Here is a 22,464-nt window from a genome sequence, read left to right as displayed (position 1 = left end):
CTAACAAACAGGTATATTCCAAAACAAAATAAAAAAGACCAAGCAAACTGTAAACATACTATTAAAGTGAAAAGACTCAACTATCACCTTGAGAAGTGGATGGAACGTAGGTCTCATTCAAAACATCAAAAATTAAAATACTGGTTCTGAATACACAGAAAAGTTAATGTTTTGAAGATATTAAAAAAAGCCAAGGAGAAAAAGCAACCATGCTCCACCAGTATGAGAAGACTGCCTTCACAACAGATAGAAAATACCAGTTGAAAAAGCAAATGCTTTATGAAATTCAATTTGGGGAATGTGACCCATTATTTTATTCTCTAAAGGAAAATCAGGTCATAGCATGGAGAAAAAAAAAAAAGAGGAATTACACGGAATGTGCAACAGACTCTTGAGCTATTCTACACCAATAAATTCTGATGAAAGGAAATTACATTCTGGCCCTGAAAAGGCAAAGAAAAGCCTAAAACCAAAACCCCAAAAAAAAAAACCCAAAAAAAAAAAACCACCCAGCTCAGGAAAGAACTGAAGAATGATAATCTTCCCTCCAAATACACACACATGATAACTGAGCCTCATTTTTAAGAACTACATATGCAATCCAAAGTTTTGTAATTCAAGATTCTCAGAGAAGTTTGTTCCATAGCACAAAGGAAGTACATAGTTGAAAGAACACCAGCAAGAACTTTACAGAACTAGCACAGAAATATGACTGAAAAATGATGTTTGGAAATAATTCCCCAGATTCACAAACCACTTTCCTGTTATTTTAACTTTTTAAAAACCATTTAAGATTAATAGTGAGTGCCTTTTATACCCTCTTTTCAAACAGTCTCTGCCCTGCAGTACTGGTGACATGGTAAATTATCTCCTTATGAAAAAGGCAGAAAAAACAGATGGGGATCCATTAATGTCTCTGTGGTGCTCATTCCCTTTCCCTGAACAAAAATAAGGTAAGAATGTCTGTACACGACTGAGGGTCCAGCCAGCCATCACCCTCTGACAGCAGAAGATGCATACCAAGATGTCTAACACAGCAAGAATAAAGTGCTGGTTTCCTAAGAGGGTCTCCCAACATGCAGAAACCCACACAGACACTAAGTTTCACATCTCAGTTGCCAAGCAACCTTCTAAAACTCAATTAAAACAAGAAAAAAGAAAAGCAAAAACAAGACCCTCACACTCCAGAGCTGATCACAGAGCAGTTGTTCACCTTTACCCAGTCAACTACCAACAGTAAAGCTGAACACTGGATGTGGGACACTAAAACCACCAGAAAACACCACTCCAATGTCCTTGTTTGTTTGGGTTCTTTCTTGAAAGTTTTTTCCTTTGTTTTTTTTTTTTTTTTTTTTTGAGTGACACCACACTGAATACATTTATCTCAAGCAAAAGGGGAGGGAGGGAGGGAGGCTAACTTGAAGTGTGCTAGAATGATAAAGTACATCAAGAAATTTGCAAAAATGTTTTCTGTCAGTAAAAATCCTCATGCTTTAAGTTAGTGTTGCAAGGCTGCATGCTCATAATACAAAATTTTACTGTCTGGGAGAAAGACATTCTAAAAACCTTTATGTATAAAATTAACTGCATTGTGGAGAACTATGACAAGGAGGCTACAACAAACCAACAAAATCAAAATGTGATGCTGATAGGGAGTTAATATCAGCACATACAGCTGTGACTTTTTACAGGCGTGTGAAAGAAAAAACACATCTCTTCAGGTGAACACCTTTATTTACTGTGCACAAGAATTTCTTAGAGAGGGCCTGAAAAGTTTTTGTTTCCAGAAATGATAATAAAGTAATATAAAAAAACTCAGTAAAAACCCAACCAGTCATCAGTCAGTGACTGATGTATTAAAAAGGCCAGTTGGGAAAAAATACTTTGGAAATAGAATTTATTGAAAGTCTGTAATGAACAGAACCTGGCCTTTACGTATTTGCTGCAAGAGAAAGAGGTTTGAATTACTTAGGCATGAATGTCTTTCTACTGATTTTGGTCTCCAGTGTTTGGGTATTTACTCTTTATAACAGTATTAGTAAATTTAATTTAATTATACAAATTAACATTCTCATTTAAACACATAAAAATGCTTACATTGATTCAAGTGAAAAGGTCCACTAAATCCACCATGACTGGGGCAGAGAGCAGACACACAAGAAATGGAAGCATAACAACTAGTGACACTTGCCAAAACCTCTGTCTCAACCCTCAAGGTTGCTGAAGAATTTCTTGAGCCAACTGTGATGCCTACATACTCAGTAACCTCACTGGACCTTCCCTCCATGACTCCATTAAATTGTTTAAAAATTCAAACAGGTTTAAAACCAAGACTATCTTATATTACAGAGTTCCATAGCCAAATTGAAATTACATTAAAAACTTCATTAGTTGGTTTCTTTTACATCTGCCACCTTGGACAGAATGCTAATTTCCTGTCCCTTTCTCTGTGACTCATATTTCATATCCCTCAGCTGTCCTTTTTCCATGATTAAAAAAAATAATCTCAACCTGTTTAATCAAGTAGAAACTGTTTTATACTTGTCAGTCTTTATACTGCTTCTGATTCCTAGTGTATCTTCTTTGGGATTTACACAATATTTAAATATACAACACAGATTAATACACAAACACAGATGGGTTTTCTGTGTTTTTCTTTATTCTTTTTATTATATTTACCCCTCCCCTATTGGTCATTACCAAGAAAATGAGTAACTTTTTTCAAGCAAAAAGTCTGCTCAGTCAACCACTCCTTCCCCAGGTAAAGTCCAGACTTTGTTCATGAGCACCATTTTCCACTTATTTGCACCAAGTTTTATCTGCCATATCATCACTCTCACTCTTTGAGGAGACACTTCTGTAATTCCCAAAGATCAGTTCTGTCTTCATTACCCCAACTCAGTTAATACTGACAGATTTCCCTCACTAGACAGCCCTCTTCTCCAAACCTCTAAGGATTTTGTTTTTGACGATCAGAAAATTACTCTGGTTTTATAAGAGATCCACACAGTACAACATGTGGGATATTCCCAGTTATCTATCTATGCAAGGACCTGTGCTCTTGTTCATAATTGATTCCTTCAGAGTTTTGGGTAGGAATTCTCATGGGTAGAAATTCTCAATAGCAATTGCTGAGAGAAAATAGAGAAGAAAAGAGGGAAGGAAGGCAGGAAGGAAGGCAGGAAGGAAGGCAGGAAGGAAGGCAGGAAGGAAGGCAGGAAGGAAGGCAGGAAGGAAGGCAGGAAGGAAGGCAGGAAGGAAGGCAGGAAGGAAGGCAGGAAGGAAGGCAGGAAGGAAGGCAGGAAGGAAGGCAGGAAGGAAGGCAGGAAGGAAGGCAGGAAGGAAGGCAGGAAGGAAGGCAGGAAGGAAGGCAGGAAGGAAGGCAGGAAGGAAGGCAGGAAGGAAGGCAGGAAGGAAGGCAGGAAGGAAGGCAGGAAGGTTGGCTATATGTAGGTCACCTTAAGATAAACTTACAGAAAGTGTTCCCAAATCTAGCTTGGATTGTTTGTGGGCAGCTAAACACTTTTAGTTTGAACAATTGCTATGACATTTTCCTACTAATTTTCTGTGAAGGTCAAAGTCAGAAAAATAGTAACATAAAAACCTCATATATGTGGTATATATTTCTTAGCCAAGAAGCAACAGTTATCCTCAAAATGTCTACTTCTGTAGGAATGTTCATTCACAGTTATTTTTTTCTTTAATGACTGGACTACTACTTGCTTTTGGGAAAAAAATCACCTTGATTAAAAACCAGCAACCCAATAAGGCATCTAACTTTTACATATTTCTAGACAAATAAATCTGTCCACCTTGCTAAAATAATAACTTAAAAAAATCAACCAAGTCTGCCATGCATTAGCAAACTGTGTTTATAAATCAGGTATTTTGTGTTTTATCTTACCTTTTAGCCAGCCACAGCTTAGTTCCCATACAGGTAATGATGTCACCCAGTCCCTGCTGGAAGTCCAAGCTAACAAACTGGTTTGATTCTAGGTACGACTGCAGCAAGTAAAAAACCTAAATAAAAAAAAAATAAATTAAACAAACAGTTCCTAGCCACTGTTTCTCCTCCAAATAACTGAGAGATGTAACAGTTGCCTGCAAAATGAACAACTATTACTCAAGGAAAAACATATTCACTTGGCCTCGCAGCAGATAGAATCCTTAAATCCTTTAGCTGCCCCATCTTTCAAACTCATTTTTCACACAAAACAACAGAAAGTGCTTCAAGATGTTAACCTCCATGAAATGAACAGAAGGCAGCTGCATGAACACCACTCTGGCCTTTTCCAACTTAAGGATCCCTCAACTTTCAACTTTCTTGCTGTGCCATTTGCTCCCCAGTGCCAGCACAGCTGCCTGGGGAGCAGACAGGCAGCTTGGCACACTGGATGGAGCATGGCTGCTTGTAAGTACAACCAAGGAGAGAGGGAGGAGAATTACCATCTATAACCATTCTGAAGTGCTGACAGAAAAGCATCTTTATTCCTGCTCCTGAAAACCTGCATTCCAGGCTCCAGTCAAACACTGTGGCCAGATGGCCAGCAGGGAGATGCTCACACCTTCCCCTTCTGAGGACTAGGATTCTGCACTTTTTCCTCCAGAGTTTCATGTAAAAACCTAATAGACATGTCCCAGCTTTGATGAAGAGTTCAAGGTACCAGAATAGAAAGCAAGACCCACAGCTTTTCAGACAGTTAAAACAAAAAATGTATGTTCTCAGAGACCTTCCTTGCTATTTAAAGAGTTTTTTCCAAGTGGCATTGAATATAAAGAAACGTGTTTTTTTTTTTTAAAAAGTGGAGTCATCTCATCATGAAATGAAAATAATGGGTAGTAAAAGAAAGCTGATAGCAACTGGACAGTGGAGAGGGGCTCTCCAAGCCCAGCCCCTGTAGTGCCCATACTGCACGTGGCAGTGGGTGCATGACACACTTGACACAAGTGACACCACCCCTATCATCCCACTTTGTTTTAACTTTTCCCATTCACACACAAGTGTACAGGAAACATCTGGGTGAGGTGATTTCTAAATGGAAACCCATGGAAATGTGTGCTGCAGTAGTGAAGCCTAATGGAAAAGATCTTACTCAGCATAAGGAATTTTGCCTTACAGCCTCGAAATTGGAAATTCTGTTCACTTACACAGCTAAGTTACATTTACAGAAAGGGCTTCTATGCAGACTGAAGAAGTACATCCCCCATTATTTACTGCAACTGACCACGTGCAGAATTTATGAAGCTTAGGAGGTATTATCAGAGCATTCCTGAAAATACATACTGTGAGCATTTGATATGGAAACACTCTTGACGTGAGAGTATTAGCACTTCATCCTTGCAAAGTGACAATTTAATGACTAATGGATCAAGCTGCGGCCTTCACTTCACTTTGGGGAAAGAAAAACCTTTGCATCCAGATTTTTAGATCTCAGATCTTGATTTTCCACATTCCAGCTGTCACTTGCTCCGGGGGTTGTATTTTTTTTGTTTGTTTGCTTGTTTTGGAAACACAAGCATTGTCACATAGTATTAACTTGACACAATTTCATCTGGGCTCTTTTTTGTGAAATCATTCAAGTGGAAAAACAGCTGCAGTCATTTCAACTAAGCACAGAAACAGAAGAGATGTCAAGAGACTATCTAATCCATACAAACACTGAAGCAGGGTCTAAACATTCTTCGATGAAACAAATGCCTGACTGTCCTAATCCTGAAAACATCCAAGAAAGCAGATTCTGGAACACTTGTATGCAACTCCTCTAGTCTTTCTCCCTCAAAATCCAAGCTCTTGAGGTAAGGTGTTCCTGTCTGCTCCGCCCCTGCCCTCAGAGCAAACAACTGTTCTCTGGACACTATCCAGTCAGCCCAGATTTTTTCCTAGTGAGGCACTTATTAAACACAGAGATCCCACTGGGGGCCTTTTGACAGGAACAATGAAATAAACTTCTGTCTCCCTTTGTTAGCAGGTGCTCTGTAAGCAAGACACATCCTGGAGAAGTAGCTTGTCTTTTCGGTTCTTTTGGGGTTTTTTTAAATCACCTGAAGTCCTCTGAACTGAACATAATTTTGTTGATAGCACCTTTCTAAAATGGCCTTTCCAAGATCTTTTTGAATCTCAATATTTTTCTACAAAATACTTTGCAGAACTGCAAGCAAGCTTGACAACATTTCAAAGTGTCACCAGAGATGTCTACTGTGAATCCTCTCCTTTAGTCTGTTCTTGACAGTGCAAGTGTTTGCTTATTAAAATGGTTTACCTAAGTACCTACTCAAATTAACCTTCTTCATGAAAACAATGCACTAAACTGCCACTACTAATAGTTTCTCTGTATTTTTTGTGGCTTGCCCTAACCCCCTGTTAAGTCATAGACACAACAGAAGAAGAAGAATGAAAATGGAAAATATTATTTATGCAGAAGCTCTTATTGCTTTTTATATCCTCTGCTAATTGAAAACCATTTGGTGTCTTAACCTTTCCAATTTTATTCTTCTGTGCTTCTGTTAATTTCCAGGAATGACAATGGATTTACCTCCAAGCAATAACATAAAATCTTTCACAATTATGAAGGGGCTATCATATTTTTTTCCTAGAAGCTTAAATTAATTTAATCTCTTCAGCTCTGAAAACAACTCTCAAAGTGCCTTCCATGTAGAGGCAGAGGAAACCTAAGTGGTTTGATGGTTCAAGCAAAAGGTCTTGAAAGAGAAAGAATTGTGTATACTAAGGAGGTCAAATTGAACTTAAAGTTTGTCCAGGTAGGAAATTCAGCACTGAAAACACAACCAAAACTCCTCTGGAGTTAATGCTTTAGTATGAACCAATCCTTTCAATACTATTCAGATGGTAAAAATCATGGGACATGAGCCCTGTTTAAACAGTAGAATTAGAAGGTGCAATTCACGTGAGAGTTTGATGCCCTCTTGAAAAGTGCTTGCTTGCATCCATCAAATAAAATGCTCAACTACAATTTAGCCTGTTCTGACTTATCCTGACATACACAAAATCCTGATTTTCTTGTTATTCCACTGCAAGCCCTCTTTTATTCAGGCACCCTCACCAAATTTTAGACACCTAGAAAGCTTTCCCCACAGAGAAATTCTTTTCTCAACATGAGATTTTAGAAAGCCTAAGCTAAAGTGGAAATTGTAATTAACATCAGCATGTTTTATACAAAGCCTTACATTATGTAAGCTAAAACCAGAGGCAACCAAACAAGCAACGTGTAAAAGTTAACCTCAGTAGTTCTTCACTTCCATCACATGACGTGTCATTCTTTGGCTTCCATATGGCTTCCATGATCTAAGACTACAAGCCAAGCAATGTTTGCAGGAGGAGGTAGCAAGTTTTATGAGACTGTTTGATATAGATAATAAAATAGACAGGCTTTCCAGCACATGGCTCTCCTCAAGTCCAAAATACTACATGATTTAAAATCCTCTGCTGAATTCCTCACACATAAATGCAGTGAGGTCATGGTGTTCCTTGTGTATATGGCATTGTTTTTTTATTACACAACGACAATATATTAATGACCTTTTCTTTTTTTTTTTTTAAGGTAGTTTTACCAAAGATTTGTACTGTCTGTGGAAGAAGGCTTATGAAGACTTACTGGCTGATACTGGTTCTTTTTAATAGATACAACATTTCACTGAGACAAGGTATTGTCTGTAGTTCTGTGGAAGCCTGCATTAAAGACTGTGAGTTCATGTATGCCCAGAAACCTTTTCCTCCTCTATGCAAGCTGTTCAGGAGCCAGGATAATACACCAACAGGACAGCAGAGACTGTCCATCAACCTGGGCAAGAGCTGTTAAAACAGTGCAAGCCATGGGAAGTCCAGATACCTGGATACATGATGGCAGCAGTGCCCAGTGATCGATTATTCTGAGGCCACTCAGTCCACAAGGTTCTGAGTCAGCATGTCCTATGCTGCTGCAGGCAAAACTACCTGCAAATATCATGGGAAAAACCCAACAAACTCAACCAAGCCAGCCCAGGTGTGCCACTATACCCCAATGAGCAAAACCCAAGGACTCAGCATTCCAGTGAAGCCATGTTCTGCTCTTCAGCCATTCCCAAGTTCCAGTACCTTCCTCGGAGTTGTCAATGCTTCACTCTGGTTTTTCAGCTGCAGAAGCCTCAAGAAAAGGAGAAAAAGCAGAGAAGGGTGGGGGAAGGAAGAGAAAGAAAGAAACAGCTGGCTTGGTTCCCCACTGGTCAATCAGCACACATATCCTTCTGTCCTGTCCACATCCATCCCCCATCCCACAGCATGCCTTCAGATGCAACACTGTCGCCCTGTCATGACATGAGAAAGTTGAGTGTTTTCTTTGTACCTAAGTAGGCCTTAAGACATAACATCTGCTATTTTCTAAATTCATTTTGGATGATTAAGTGAAAAAAAAAATGTACATTTGCTTTTTTTAAAAAAAATAAATAAATACTTAAATAGTTAGACATCAGCTAAGTCAAAAATGTAAATCATGAGAAGCAGGAAGAGACATTTTTTTCCCTCACACTAACTTTGATATGATATGCAGCAGATCATTATCTTCAGCAGCTCTCATATCAGCTTGAATTGCTGGGAAATACACGAAATAATTAAGCAATGTAGTGACAGATGAAAACTTGTATCAAACACAAAATTTACCTAGTGCAAATTTATTTTGGTGGCAAGAGTTCTCCTGCATACATAGAGAGACACTGCAAACACAGCACAACCTTTCAATAGCCACTAAGTTGATCTAGCATGACACACTTCCTAACAAATCAAAATTACCATTTCATAGCATTAGCAATAATTTTATAGGAGGAACTAAGATTTCTGAAATTCATAATGAACTTTTAATTTCCGACATAAAACAATGATTCATGGATACCTGGTGTACCTGAGCACGTGCTTGCATTTGAAAGAAAGCACAGCCTTCAAGTGCCTTTTCCAAACAATGAGATTTTCCAAAAACAGGAGGTTATCCAGTTGCACACTTCTCAGTGAAGTAGCAACACTGAGCTTTCCTCCCCACTTAAGACGACCCGAAGCAATAAAAACTTTTTCATGCATGCCTTCAGCTATGTTTGGATGAAATTAAGTATACAGTACAAATATTCACATTCCTAAGTGCAAAACTGAAACAATGCTCCTAGTGTTCACTGAAGTGCTTGCTGTGGGTAAAAAAAATACCAAAAACCCAAACTGACATTACCCGAAACTTTACATTCTCAACATATATCCTTTAAATCCTTAAAAAAAAATACAAAGAATACAGATGTTTCAGCAGCTGAAAGAAAACACTGTGTAAATACTGAGCTCTCAAAAACATGCCATTCACCAAGCTATGAAGTTTGAAGTAACATGGGAAGGCAAAAAAAAAAAAGAAAAAGGCATTTGTAAAATGGCAACAGTAAGATTTACTAAGCTAAATGTGGGTTTTCAGAACAGCCCCATCAAAAGCTTTTCCCTGAGTATCAACATGCTAGTAAAAAAACCTCAAACACAATTTTTCTTTTCTTCTCTCATTTGAAGGCAGATAAAATTTTATTCTTCTTCTATGATAAATACAACTACCAAGTTATCTCTGTATTCTGAAACTTAGGTCCAATTATTTTTACTACAATGATGTAGATAAAAGCTGGCAAGCTACTGATACAGGTGAAGGCATTTTTATAAGTATGATGAAAAGTTCAAAGTTACAGTAATTATCTCTAGGAAAAAACAAGTCTTAAAAATCCCCTTTTTTTCTTAAAGATGAAAAGTGCCAGTGTGATAATTACTATGGGACTAAAAACCTCATCCACCACCCCAAGTTTTCTAATAAAATGTCCATATAAAAACGGATGGGAGAGTTTATAACTATCTGCATAGCACCCTGCTGTCTTAAAAATTAGTATTTGTGGAAAAGAAATATAATGTTCTATCACCAGAGAGTATGGTAAGAACAGGTGCCTGCAGTCCATGCTGATCTCCCAGCCAAAAGCAGCCATGCACATTGCAGAGTTTAAAAGGAGTCCAGAACCACAGGGTACAAAGGTGCTGCACCAGGCACTGCTGGTGGCACTCTGTGCTCTGTGTCCTCATGACCCAGACTCTGTCACACTGAGGTTTAGCAACTCTGTGGATAGATCAACTCTATTACAGTCATTAAGGATTTTCTTCACCTGAGCTATTTAATTATGAGAGAAGTTTTTATGTGGTGCTTGTGGGAGAGAATTAAATATCCTGAATTTATTTCCCCATTTAAATGGCAATATACTGAAGAGGAATTTCAAATGTTTATCAATTCTCTTGTCACCCACAAACAAATGTGTTAGAAAAGCCATAATTCTTCTCACAGTCCTAGATCATTCAGATATACCAAATTATTACAGGCATCACCCCTTTGTTCCTACCATTTCCTTTCTTAGAAGTCTTTCATTATATAATAGTGGTTTCACAACTAACAGATCAGATTATTATTTCTGCTAGAGATACATTATATGATTGCATATTATTACTGCTTCCTAAAATTTGTTTTTGCATGGTCTCTGAGGTTCAACTGGCTCCTTCTGCAAATATTTTTATGAAAACTATATAAAAATCTTTCTTTTTTTAAAGCAACAGCCGGCTTACAATTCAATTTCTCCAGAATTTTAGCATTGTTTTGATAGCACATTTCATTATCTAATTACCAGGTTTTGCTTTACTATTCATGAGAAATTATGGGACTTGAATCTTTCTTCCAAATATATCCACCAAAATTCATGAAGTTGTGTTTATACATGAATTAAAAGTTGTTTTGATTAAAATGAAGGCAAGCATGTTTTGATTCAATTAAGAAGCAAAAAAAGGCTTGAAAACATCTAAATTAATGAACAAAAACACAATACCAGTTAACTCTGTATAACTCAGCAAGAATAACACAGTTATTTATTCATCTGAAAATTATGAATGCGCCATAACTAATGAAAGTTTGAAGATGCTGAAAAACAGCAAAGTTACTTTCTTCTCACAAAACACCCATCCTTAAAAATGTACTCTTCACATTTAAGATAAACCCATTTTTGCCTCAAACGAACCCAAAAAAATGTGAAATTTCACACATCACAATTCTAGCAATACACTTTTTGTTAGGTTTTTCTCCAGGTTTTTCTTCCTATTTTAGTCATGGTGAAACTGAATTGCAGCTTAAAATTTGTGTATGTGACTCAATATTTTCATTAGGAGAAAACAAAACAATGAGAAGTTTGCTGCCAGGGAACAGCAGATTCATTTGACTCGGAAGCCCAGATGAATTTTCTCTTAGAAGTGCACAGTTTGCCTATTCACACAGAAACCCAATAGGAGATCTCACTCTATCGTTATTAGGACTTTTTTATCATAAGGATTTAAGATACTTTTTAAGCTGTCATTCAATTAAAGGCACATGTGCTGGGCAGAGAAACCTAACCAGAAGGACTGGCTGATGAGCTAAGTGAAAACCCCAATAAGCAGACAGGACTAAGAAAAGACAAATCTGCCTGAGGAGTCCAAGAAAGAAAAGGCAGATGTGAGCAGGTCTCACACACATCCTCCTACCCAGCCAGCCTGACCTGAGATCAAAGAGGCTACTGTAGAGCTGGTGGCATTTCCACTCTCTGCAAACATCCCTATTATCTTCCCACAACATGTAACCAAAACCTGTAAGTCTAGAGAAATGAACAAACCAGACTGCTGGGAGCAGTTGAGAATTATCCTCAGCCTGTATTTCTGATCAGAACAAAGAGTAGGAAGGATACAATGAAGTCTCTTCTGCCAAATCTACACTCTGCCATCCTAAAAACCCACCCATCATTGTCTTAATCCAGATACCTCAAAGGATATAAAGCTACGCACATACACAGCTTTCTTTTCCCTCGACCTTTTTTTTTTTTTTGGGGGGGGGGGGGGGGGGTGGCAGTGAAATAATATGAAATTATTTTTTCCTAGGGTATGTCGTTGTACCAGTTCTCCTGTACACGCCCACATAAAGGAAACAAATGGAAATAAAAGACCAATGCACACACTCCTGTTTACTGAGGGATATTTACAATTAGGAAGAATATTGTCAGCTACCCCACTGACACAAAGAGCTGGTAAGAGACACCGTATGAACGTATTTATCAAGAGTGCTCCTAAGTACACTGCCACTTGACCCCGCAGCCCTGCCTGGTTTCAGCAGAGGTGATCTTCTGCCTCAGGAATGCCTGTATTAACACACAAGCTGAAAAAATAATTAGAAGTAAGCTAAATCAGTTTGATGTTTTTAATTCCCAAATTCACACTATAAAATAAAGTGAAGTAAAGCTTGCAGCTACAGAAAACAATTTACTTCTCTCAACTAATGATTTTAAGCTTACAGAGGAGAAAATAAAGATACAGGTCTCTCTCAAACAAAAATATTCAGTATTTTTAAAGTCTGAGGAATAATTTGACACATGAAACATGCCCATGCAGCTAGCTATAACCATGGTAGTAATAATAATAAAAAAAGGAGGTGATATCCTTCAAGGTTGTATTACAACTTCTGAAGGCTTTTCCCCATTCATACATAATCATTCATAACCTGTGACTGTACATATCTCTCTGCATGAGGATCAACTTCCATTGCTGCTTCTTTACAAGAATTTTGTCACCATTAATGGATCCATTTGCACCTGAGGAACTCAACATTACCAACTGCACTCTTTTGTTTGAACTCTAAGCCAACATTCCAAAGCATGCTGAACTTAGGTGAGATTGATTGCTCTTCCACAGCAAGGCTTGCTGCACCTGTGTGCAAACAATAGGGCACATGTCCCTCCCTAAGGAAAATTCTCACACAGTTAAATGCAGGTAACAAGGGGAACACTGGGGGCAACAGCTATGCAGATCCATCAAACACCATCCATGTTGGTGCCCAGACGCCCAGCTCAAATGCCAAACTCCTCTGACTCAAAGCAACACAGCTGAATGCAAGTAAGAACTCACAAGGATTTTCCACCTTTAAAATTATCCCTATAAAAGGGAACATACAACTGAAACACGCAATAAAAGTAACTTTATGTCTAGACATCATAGCTGATGGGTGGGCTTAACTTGCAGATAATTTATATTGAATTCCAAGTGTAACCATTAATAACGAGTTCAGCTTTACAAGGGGAGTACATAAGACAACTGGAAAAAGAAAAGTTCATTTAATGCAAACTCTTTTTCTTTTCTCTTCTTTTATTACAGTAACATCTGGAAATTAACTTCTGTGAGAGGATCCCACTTAGCTGTAACATGTGAGAAAAAAGACAATGCTTAACCCAAAAGCCCTCCTGCATTTTCAGTCTCATTGGACTACACGGCAGCACTGTTCAGCCCAGGTGTATGTGGATACAGCCACTTTCAAACAAGGAAGATCATCTGAGAGGAAAGAGGACTGGTTCCCTGAAATATACAACATCTCTTTACTTATTTTCCATGAGTGATGCAGAAATAAAGCTTTTACTTATGTAATCACATATTGTTTCTCAATATGGCCCCCCTCATTTATATTATAAAACATTATAAAGTCTTGCAAGCAAGGAAACAAAGATTAAGTGATTCATTTGAAATATACAAAGGATGCATCTCAGAGACAGACAATTCAGATGTCACAAGTTCCAGTACATAGATAGTAGGATTGTGCCTGAGAATTTATGGGGGGAGAAAAAAAATGCTAAAATTATACTTCTAGTATACTTTTTTGGAAGCACTGGGCTCTTCAGAAAACACAGAGGGAAAAATACCTAAGTGTCAGTACCATATAGACTGTACAACCAAAACTGCACTGAAAATACCAACAGTATTTCCTCAGAGTTCTGTCAGTTTTGGACCACTGATCTTCCTGAAGTTTTTGAAACTACAAAGTCCATAGAAACATAGAAAACTCACAATGAAGTTTAAACTACAGCAAATACATGAATCATGCTACTGCTGAAGATCAGCAGATTTTTGCCATACACATATGGACAAGCTATTTATAAGTTTTCACTTCCCATCAGGCTCAGCATGATGTCAGCTTACAATAACAAGTTAATGTTAATGTTTTCCAGTAATTTCCACAGTGCCATTTAACTGCAAGTGCCCCAGCCAAGGTAAACTTAAGGGCAAGGAAAGGGCTAACTGCATAATCAGAGAGCAATGTTAATGAATTTTTCATCTCTGCTTTGAACATTTGGAATTCTACCTGCAATGTATTTGCCTTTTGTTCCCAAAGTTTAATCTCACTAGTCAGCTGATTACATCTCCCCCAAACAGCTCAAGTATTCCTTCTGATTTTAATTAGTGGCAATGCTTCATCGCCTTGTGGATTTTTCCCCCATACAAACAAGCACCCTACGCTGTCACAGCAAGTGCCAAACTCAAAGCTATCAAACATTTTCCAAGCTCTAGTAAGATCATACACTTGGCTTTACAATCAGCAGCACCACAGCAGATGAACACTGCCTTTCTGAATACACCAGCAACAGACAATACACAGAATAAAATGGTGACATTTCCCAGGGCTCTTCTCTTCAGAGGAATTAGAAGCTGGTCAGAAAGACCTGTTCTTCATTGTTATTTTTCCCCCTTCTCCCTTCCACTTGCATGCAATTGATGTGTTTTTTGACATCAGGGAATGTCAACAGCAAGTTTTTTATGCCAGGAAAGATTTTTTTGAAAAGCAAGCTCTTCCAACGCTTTCCCTTACTCAAGACCACCTTCTCCAACATTTGCACATGCCTGCCTTTGATTTTATTATCCCAGAGGAGTACAGCTGTCTCATTGTCTCCAAGAACAACTTTTTAAAGCCACTTAACCCTTTACTCAGCTTTGGATATGGAACTGCACAGAGGTTGTTGCCCTGTGAACACACTGGTGCCAGTGGCAGATGTCACCATGCCCACCACTTTTTTGACACCACATCCTGCTGCAGTTTGACAATTTCAAACATCCTACCCAGGTTTCTTGTGAAAGTAAGCTCCCCATTCCCTTCAGTCACATCAGTTAGGCTAGCAGAGGCTTGATATTGAAATTGGAATATTTAAATTTATTTAAATAACACCCATCTATTTAAATCTCATTTATTTTTGCTGAAATGGCTCCAAGAGGACCACCAGCTGATCTGTGGCAGCTGCAACAGCCGGCAGCCAGAGGACCAGTGATGATCAGCTGCACATAGACTGCTGTGCCCAAGCTGTTTGCAGAGCATGAGCCTACATGCCTACACAAATCCTCTGGCATTAGGGTCTCAAAACCGGCAATGACAGCAACAGCTAGGCACCCATTTCACTAAATGCCACATTGGCTCAAGGCAGCTGAAAACCACCCTGCATCAGAGATGGAAGGGACTATTAGGATACTTCATACCCTTTTTCATTCAAATAAACACCAAACACAAGTAGTAAGAGTATCTCAATGAGTTCTTCACTGTGTTATCCCTTTGTAATCAGTACCAATCTGGTAGTGCTTGTGTTCAAGTGCTGGTGTGTTCACCTCCACCCACCACTCCACAGGCCATGTCCTGTCACTTCTGTATTTTACCAGTGGCTGCAATTGCAAAACCAGCCATTAAAATCAACACTTTCTTTAGTTAACAGATTAAACACTTCATTTTACTAGCTTTAGATAAACTAAACCAGAATCCAGGGAGACCTTGTGGTTTCAAGTCACTTCAGAGTCTGAATTTGGTAGAAGAGAAATGAGTGGAAGGCACCGCTGCCATCACTCATGTTTCCAGTACTTAGTTCATAATCTCTGATACAAAGCAGCTAAGAAGTGCCACACATTGAAAGGCTCCTCCTCACACTGATCTTGTGTGCATCTCCCTTGTCAACATTTTTATAGAGGTGTTTGTTCCATACCCTGTCCTCAGTCCTGATCACTGAGTATTCACTGGTTATCAACTGATTATGCTGGGGATAGACAGTTTATCTTGAAGAATCATCTCATAAAGCTGCATATTCTCTGGTTTTTAAGCAGTAAAATTTACTACAGAGCTAAAACCACAATAAACCACATATAACAATATGAAGTATGACTGCTTCAAATAAACTCACACACTAAAAATATTTCAATTTGGAAAAAAAGATGACAAAATGAACTAGCAAGAACACGTCAGAAGTTAGGGAATCCACAGGGGTAGTTTAAGAGTCTACTAAAATTCCATGTTTTAAATGCACTTGGAAAAACAAAATGATTTTATTTGAAACCAAGTTTCCTCTTCCCCTCTCCAAACACCATTATGTATTTTCTGTGCACTTGAAAAGTCTTGTTGGCTTTACATAATATTAAAAATTATCAACTTGCTGCAAAAGGGCAACCCACCTATTTATAAATTTATTTACATGATGTTAAGGAGGATGAGTTCTCTTCTAGTTACAGAGTAAAAGCTCTTTGTTAAACAAGTTAAAAGGCAAAAACAAATTACTTATTGGAGACATTACAGTTATCACTCCATCTACCTGTAAGACGTGCCCTACAGACAGCACTGTTTACAATACAGTAGCAATACTGAGTATGAATATTTTGTATTACAAACCATGAAAGAAATGAAAAAAGAAATCCTCAAATTTATCACCTTTTAGTTACTGTACAAACTAAAAATTTCATACTTGTCACCCAAAATAACCTGTTTTAGTCACAAGAAACCAGGCTAATTAAAAGAAAAAGACCCAAATCAAGTTCTGTGACATCAGCACCTGCTCACAGCACCACAATTGAACAGCATCATCCAGGGACACCTCCAAAGTGCTTCATGCTTCTATAATTGCAGCTTTGCAACTGATCTGAGGATTTTGGTGGTGCATAACCATGGTGATGTAATTCTATTCAACAAAGTTGTTTGTGTAAAACCTCAGGATTTTTTTACATAGATAACCCCACCATAAGTCTTGTTCGTGACTAAATGCAAAAATATACAACTGACTCTCAGCTACTAAGCCTTTCTCCTTGTTGTCCTATCCAATCTTTATAAATATCACTGATACAAAACCAAATTAAAAGATAACACGTGGATAGAACATGAATTCCTCTGAAAGGAAAAGGCTGTCGAAAAGGCTGATAGAAAAACATTAACCAGACTGAACTAGTCAGAGTTGATGGAAGAAATTGTTGAAGGCTGTGGTGGTTACAAACATCTCCCTTTCTGAGCAAATCTAATAGCTTACTGCATTCTGAGAGTAAAAACCCCAAGAAGTTACTGCTGTAATCATTTGAGAGCTGGACATGATAAATTTAGGAACACTTGCAACTTTACTTAGTAAATATTTAGGATGAGATCATTTATTAGGACCATTTGATCACAGAACTTCAAAAATTCAACTTTACAGGAAATTAACTTCTATTTCAACTGTTCACAAAGTACCACATTATACAAGACTGAAAACAGCTTTAAATGTCATTAGAACTATTAAACTCCTGTGTCAAGTTGGATTAAATGACAGTGCTATATATTCAATGGATTTCTTTGAAAGACTAAATTAAACAATTTTTTTCTTCTCTATAATTACAATAGGGCTTTTCAGAAAAAATGAAAACTTATATAAATGAAGCAAATCTTAGTACCTACATTACTTTGCAGCTATATTTCCTTCTTTAATACTGTGTCTCTTCCACTTTTACCAACACTTATTACTTTTTTAGAGAAAACAATATCCTCCTTTCATTGCTAAAGGCAGTGTGATGCCTCAAAGATAGCACCTCTTCCCTCACCAATGATCACTGAATACGAAGAGGCCATATTGCGTATATTTCTAAACTAGTTAAACACAAAAAGCTCATTTTGGCTTTCATAAGCTTTTTTTTCATTTCTAACAACTGAAGTTGCTTGATGCTGCAATATAATTTTTAAATGTTTGTGATTATCGTACAGTAATCCAAGAGAAATAACTACAGTCAAGACCCTATTCCCTCCTCAGTTCCCAATATCTACGAACTTATTTTATTTTGATTAATTTCAAAATAACAGCTTAAAATATGATAATTCAGAAATATAAATTATTGTCTCAAACCAGCAAATGAAAAAAAAAAAAGGTGTTTCTATTACTGGAAGCCCTCGATGCATTTAATTCTATTTATGGCCACTTTTAATATCAGTACCACCATGGAGGTTTGAAATCCTACGTGCTCAGCAAGGCTTCCATAACCAAGTGGTACCCCAAGGTGATTACACCAAGTCCCTGGCCTTTTGAAATGCTTCAGGATTTTCAATGGGCTGCAGTTTTATGCTGCAAGACAGGATACACACACAGAGCATAAGTTTTTTCTTAGATGGTACATCAGGCAGTAACAAAGTCTAACAAAAATCTGGCAACAGGGTGCATATGTGAAGTCTTTTAAAATGTCACTTTGTCCATCTCACATCTTCCTGAAGGCTTTCTTCAGAAGTGGGTACTATTTACTAGATGGGTAAACAGGAGAATCACCAGAGGACACACATTTTTATGCTGACATTACTTACTCTTAACATAACAACCTATAAAGTATTAAGTATGTAGCATGTTCCACATAACATACTGATAATGTAATTTAATCTTTTTCTTTGTCTTGAGTTGTTTTGAGTTCAGAAGTGACTTTATTCCAAAGAGCAAAGGCTCTACCTGCTTACTTCTTATGGCACAAAATAATTCAATAGGTACAAAAATCAAGCATGCACTCAAGCATGGCTCCACCTACACTTTCTGTGGGAAAAGAAAGTGAACGCTGTGCTCTTTGCATTTCCTGTTGTATTTGCCAGCAGTGTCTGCTTCACCAATGAAACAAGATGTACAAAAACTTGCAAGAATAAATGTAAGATTTTCTGCACTTTACAAATGTGAGATGAGTACATAACAGACGTTTGTTTGCTACAAGTGTTTTGTAGGGACCAAGAGAAGTTGGCTTTTCCTATTTTTTTTCCTCTTTTAAGACTATAAATTTAATATTATAAAGCTAAACAAATGCATGCATTTGGACTGTTGAAAGGAAGAAAAGGTTCTAAGAGAATTCAACCATACTCAAGTAAAACAAGGTATGAATTATAAATGGTCAGTATCTTCCATTTATATCAGATGTTCTAGTGTTGAATTCCTAAGTGATTTCTCGAAGTGAAAAGGAAGCTTTAATGTTGCTGATGCATTTGCACCAAAAAAGGATGAATCAGATTTTCAAGATTTAAAGTTTTCCCCATACATACTTGTATCACAGACCTTTCTGCAGCTTTGAAAATACCTGCGTATATCTGAGAAAAACAAGAATTAATAACTACTGCTTATTTTTCACAATAAAAACAGTCCATAACGAACAACTACAATCTGCACAGGTTACCTGACAAACAGAGATTGAGAAATTCATTGTAGATGTGATGTACTGAATCTGAAGTTTACACTTTTGAATAAAATCAATATACAGATACATTTGGCCTGCATTTCTGACAGCATGGAAATTATTCTGGTGGAATAAACAAAATACCACGACAGCAGTTATTCTGTAAGAGGATGAGGTCCAAAGCAGAGATAAAAAGGAGCAAACATCTGAAACAAGAGCTGGTGGAAAGGAGTTGATAGTGAGGGTGCCAGAGGAAACAGGGTAGAGATAACAGAGGCACAAGCTTGAGAAGGAACTAGGGAGGACAGAATAGAAGCACCTGCTGCTTATCATTCCTTCAGAAGTCTTATTAATTCTTTGGTTGCTTAAAGCTATGGGGGAGGTTTCCATACTCCGGAACATCAAGGAGACTCTGATGATCCAAAGACAACTGGCACCTTTTATGAAGCAGAGAAAAGGAGAGATCTTGACAGGTGATAAATTTAGAAGCATCCCTCACCCTCTCAGCATCTCCCCTTGCTCTCTTCTGCAGTTAGAGCACACCTAAGCTGTTTCCAGCACCTAAGGAAAGCTCTGCAGGGTATTACAAGTTCAAGAGCTGCAGGCAGCTCTACTGAAAGCCACATTTTTCATCACCCAACTTAGAATCCACATTAGTATCACTTCTGGCCTTGCACAGGACCATCCTCAAGAGTCACACCATGTGCTTGAGAGCACTGTCCAAATACTTCCTGAACTCTGTCAGGAAGCTGCTGGGACCATTCTCTGGAGAGTCTGTTCCAGTGCCCGGCCACACTCTCTGCTGTCTTCCTGATATCCAAACAAAACCTCTCCCAACTCAGCCTCAAGCTGTTTCTTTGATTCCTGGTCACAAGAGTAAATAGGGACAATACCTGCTCTTCCTCTTCACCTCACAAAGAAGCTGCACACTGCAGTGAGGTCTCCCCTCAGCCTCCTCTTCCCCAGGCTGAAAAGACCAAGTGGCCTCAGCCTCTCCTCATACAGCTTTCTCCTCAAGACCCCTCATCAACCCCATGGACCTTTTCTGGACTCTCTCTAATAGTTTCATGTCTTTCTTATACTGTGGTACCCAGAACTGCACACAATATTCAAGGTGAGGCTGCCCCAGCTCAGAGCAGAGCAGGACAATCCCCTCCCTTGCCCAGCTGTGATGCTGTGCCTGATGCTCCCAGGACAGGGCTGTCCCTCCTGGCTGCCAGGGCACTGCTGGTTCATGTGCAGCTTGCCATGGACCAGGACTCCCAGGTCCCTTTCCATGGAGCTGTTCTTCAACTTCCCATTTCCCAATTTCTACACACAACCAGGGCTGCCCTGTCCCAAGAGCAGAATTGGGCATTTGCCATTGTTAAATTTCATAGAGTTGGTGGTTGCCCATCTCTCTGATTTGTTGAGGTCTCTCTGCCCTCAAGAGAGTTGACAGCTCTTCCCAGTTCAGTGTCACTGGCTTTTAGTTAAGGGTTTTAGCAGAAATGCCCCAGAACTGGAAGCACATTGTACTAGGCAGTGGAAAATAAACTGTGCTTCAGTAGAGCTTTGCTCCCCACAGTGCCCTGACCTAAAAGCAAAACATGCAGACAGGTCCTTACAGCAAGGCACCACTCCTGCTCCTCCAAATCAGCTCTCCACCACTAGGTACAACCACAACACGGCTTCTCCTTGTTGAACATACACCCACAAACTTTCTGTCCCATGTACTTTCTGTCTGTGAAATTTCTGTACAACCCTACCTAGTTGGATATCCTGGATATCCATTTACAGCTCTTTTCTGGCCTCTGCATAAACAGCATTGGAGAAACAAAACGAGAAGAACACATTTACAGAGTATGTTCAAGTTCAGATTCAGGCATTTAGAGCCTCAGAAAAAAAAAATACACTTTAGGTCAAACAGCCATGTGAAAAAAATTCTAGAAAATTTTAGCACAACAATAACCACTCCAAAAATGCTGGTATTTTAGAATACTTGAATATATAAAGGCAAGAAAAAACAGTAAGAAGAAACACTACTGCAAGAAATGCCTGTGACATAGAAACATTTAAAAAAACCAAAGCAATTAACATGCATTAAACTGACATAAATAAGACAGAGAAAGCACACTATGTGATTTGATGCATTAACACTCTTGATATCTATTTTCACACACTGGAAAAGCATCTTCTTGTTTTGGTTTATTTTGTGTCACTTCTTTAGATTTGCAGGTTTTCTCTCCCTTCTTCCTTTCAATTTTTTTTGTTCCATTATTCAAGATTCTTGCATCCTGGTCCTCAACATCAATAAGTCCTTACTAAGTAGTTACCCACTTCCAAACACTCATCCCTCTTCATTTGGTTCTCCCACCCAGCATTCTTTTGAATTCCTATTTTCCCAGCTTTCTCTTCCTTTCATGGAGGATATTCTCCTCTTTTGTGAACAGGCTGAGAGAGCTTCCAAAAACCACAGAAAGCACCTCCCCCTATTTCTCACTATAGCCTGAACTTCTGAAAACACAGAGAATAGTAAAAAGGCCTCACTGTATGTATTTTTCATACATCCTCAAGCAGTCAGAACTTATTGTGGATGGGTAGTATTAAAAGTACATCCAGAAAGTGCATTCAGGATTGTCTTTCTTTTGGTCCTAAAAGTTTTAACAACATGGTTCCTACATCAAAAAGGGGGAAAAATCCTATGCGGGTTGGACAGAAAATGTTTTTGGAGATAAAAAATGAACTCCATGGAGTACTAAATTAATCCACTGCACCACCTAGGAGAATATTATATCTTTGGTAAGCTTCACACAAGTTCCAAGTTTTCCCTTCCCAACTGTAAAAACATCCTCTGCCAGTGACAGAGTGATAGGATTGCTTTCCTGACTAATCATGAGGGATACTTATAGATTCATAACACAAAACAGGTGCAAGAAATATGCACAGAATGGAACACTTAGAAATTCAGACTTCACAACAGCTCAATTGTTGTTCTGGGAGGTCTAAATCAAATTACTCAGCCAGTGCCTAGAACAGTTCAAGTCTCTTCAGTAAGACCTCATAATGAAAAGTAAAACACTGTGCTGACAATTATATGTTTCTCACATGTCCATCATTTAAAGACAAAATAATGTATCCACTGTGAAAATTCTACCTATAAAGAGTATTTTTCTCTTTGTTAACACTTAATCAAA

At 38.3% G+C, this 22,464-nt stretch overlaps 1 protein-coding gene across 1 annotated transcript in view; it reads right to left on the bottom strand.

The window, feature by feature from the left end:
• THADA (THADA armadillo repeat containing) overlaps positions 1-22,464 on the bottom strand; it is a 153,776-nt gene that overhangs the window by 58,444 nt on the left and 72,868 nt on the right. Inside the window, exon 29 of the mRNA XM_062490364.1 lies at positions 3,905-4,020. Coding sequence (XP_062346348.1) covers positions 3,905-4,020 — 116 coding nt within the window. The remainder of the gene's footprint in view (positions 1-3,904; positions 4,021-22,464) is intronic.

The sequence above is a fragment of the Cinclus cinclus genome, chromosome 3 (genome assembly GCF_963662255.1).
Source record: "Cinclus cinclus chromosome 3, bCinCin1.1, whole genome shotgun sequence".
Lineage (NCBI taxonomy): Eukaryota > Metazoa > Chordata > Aves > Passeriformes > Cinclidae > Cinclus > Cinclus cinclus.
The sequence above is the reverse complement of the archived record's forward strand: the minus strand, read 5'-3'. Positions and strand labels throughout refer to the sequence as shown.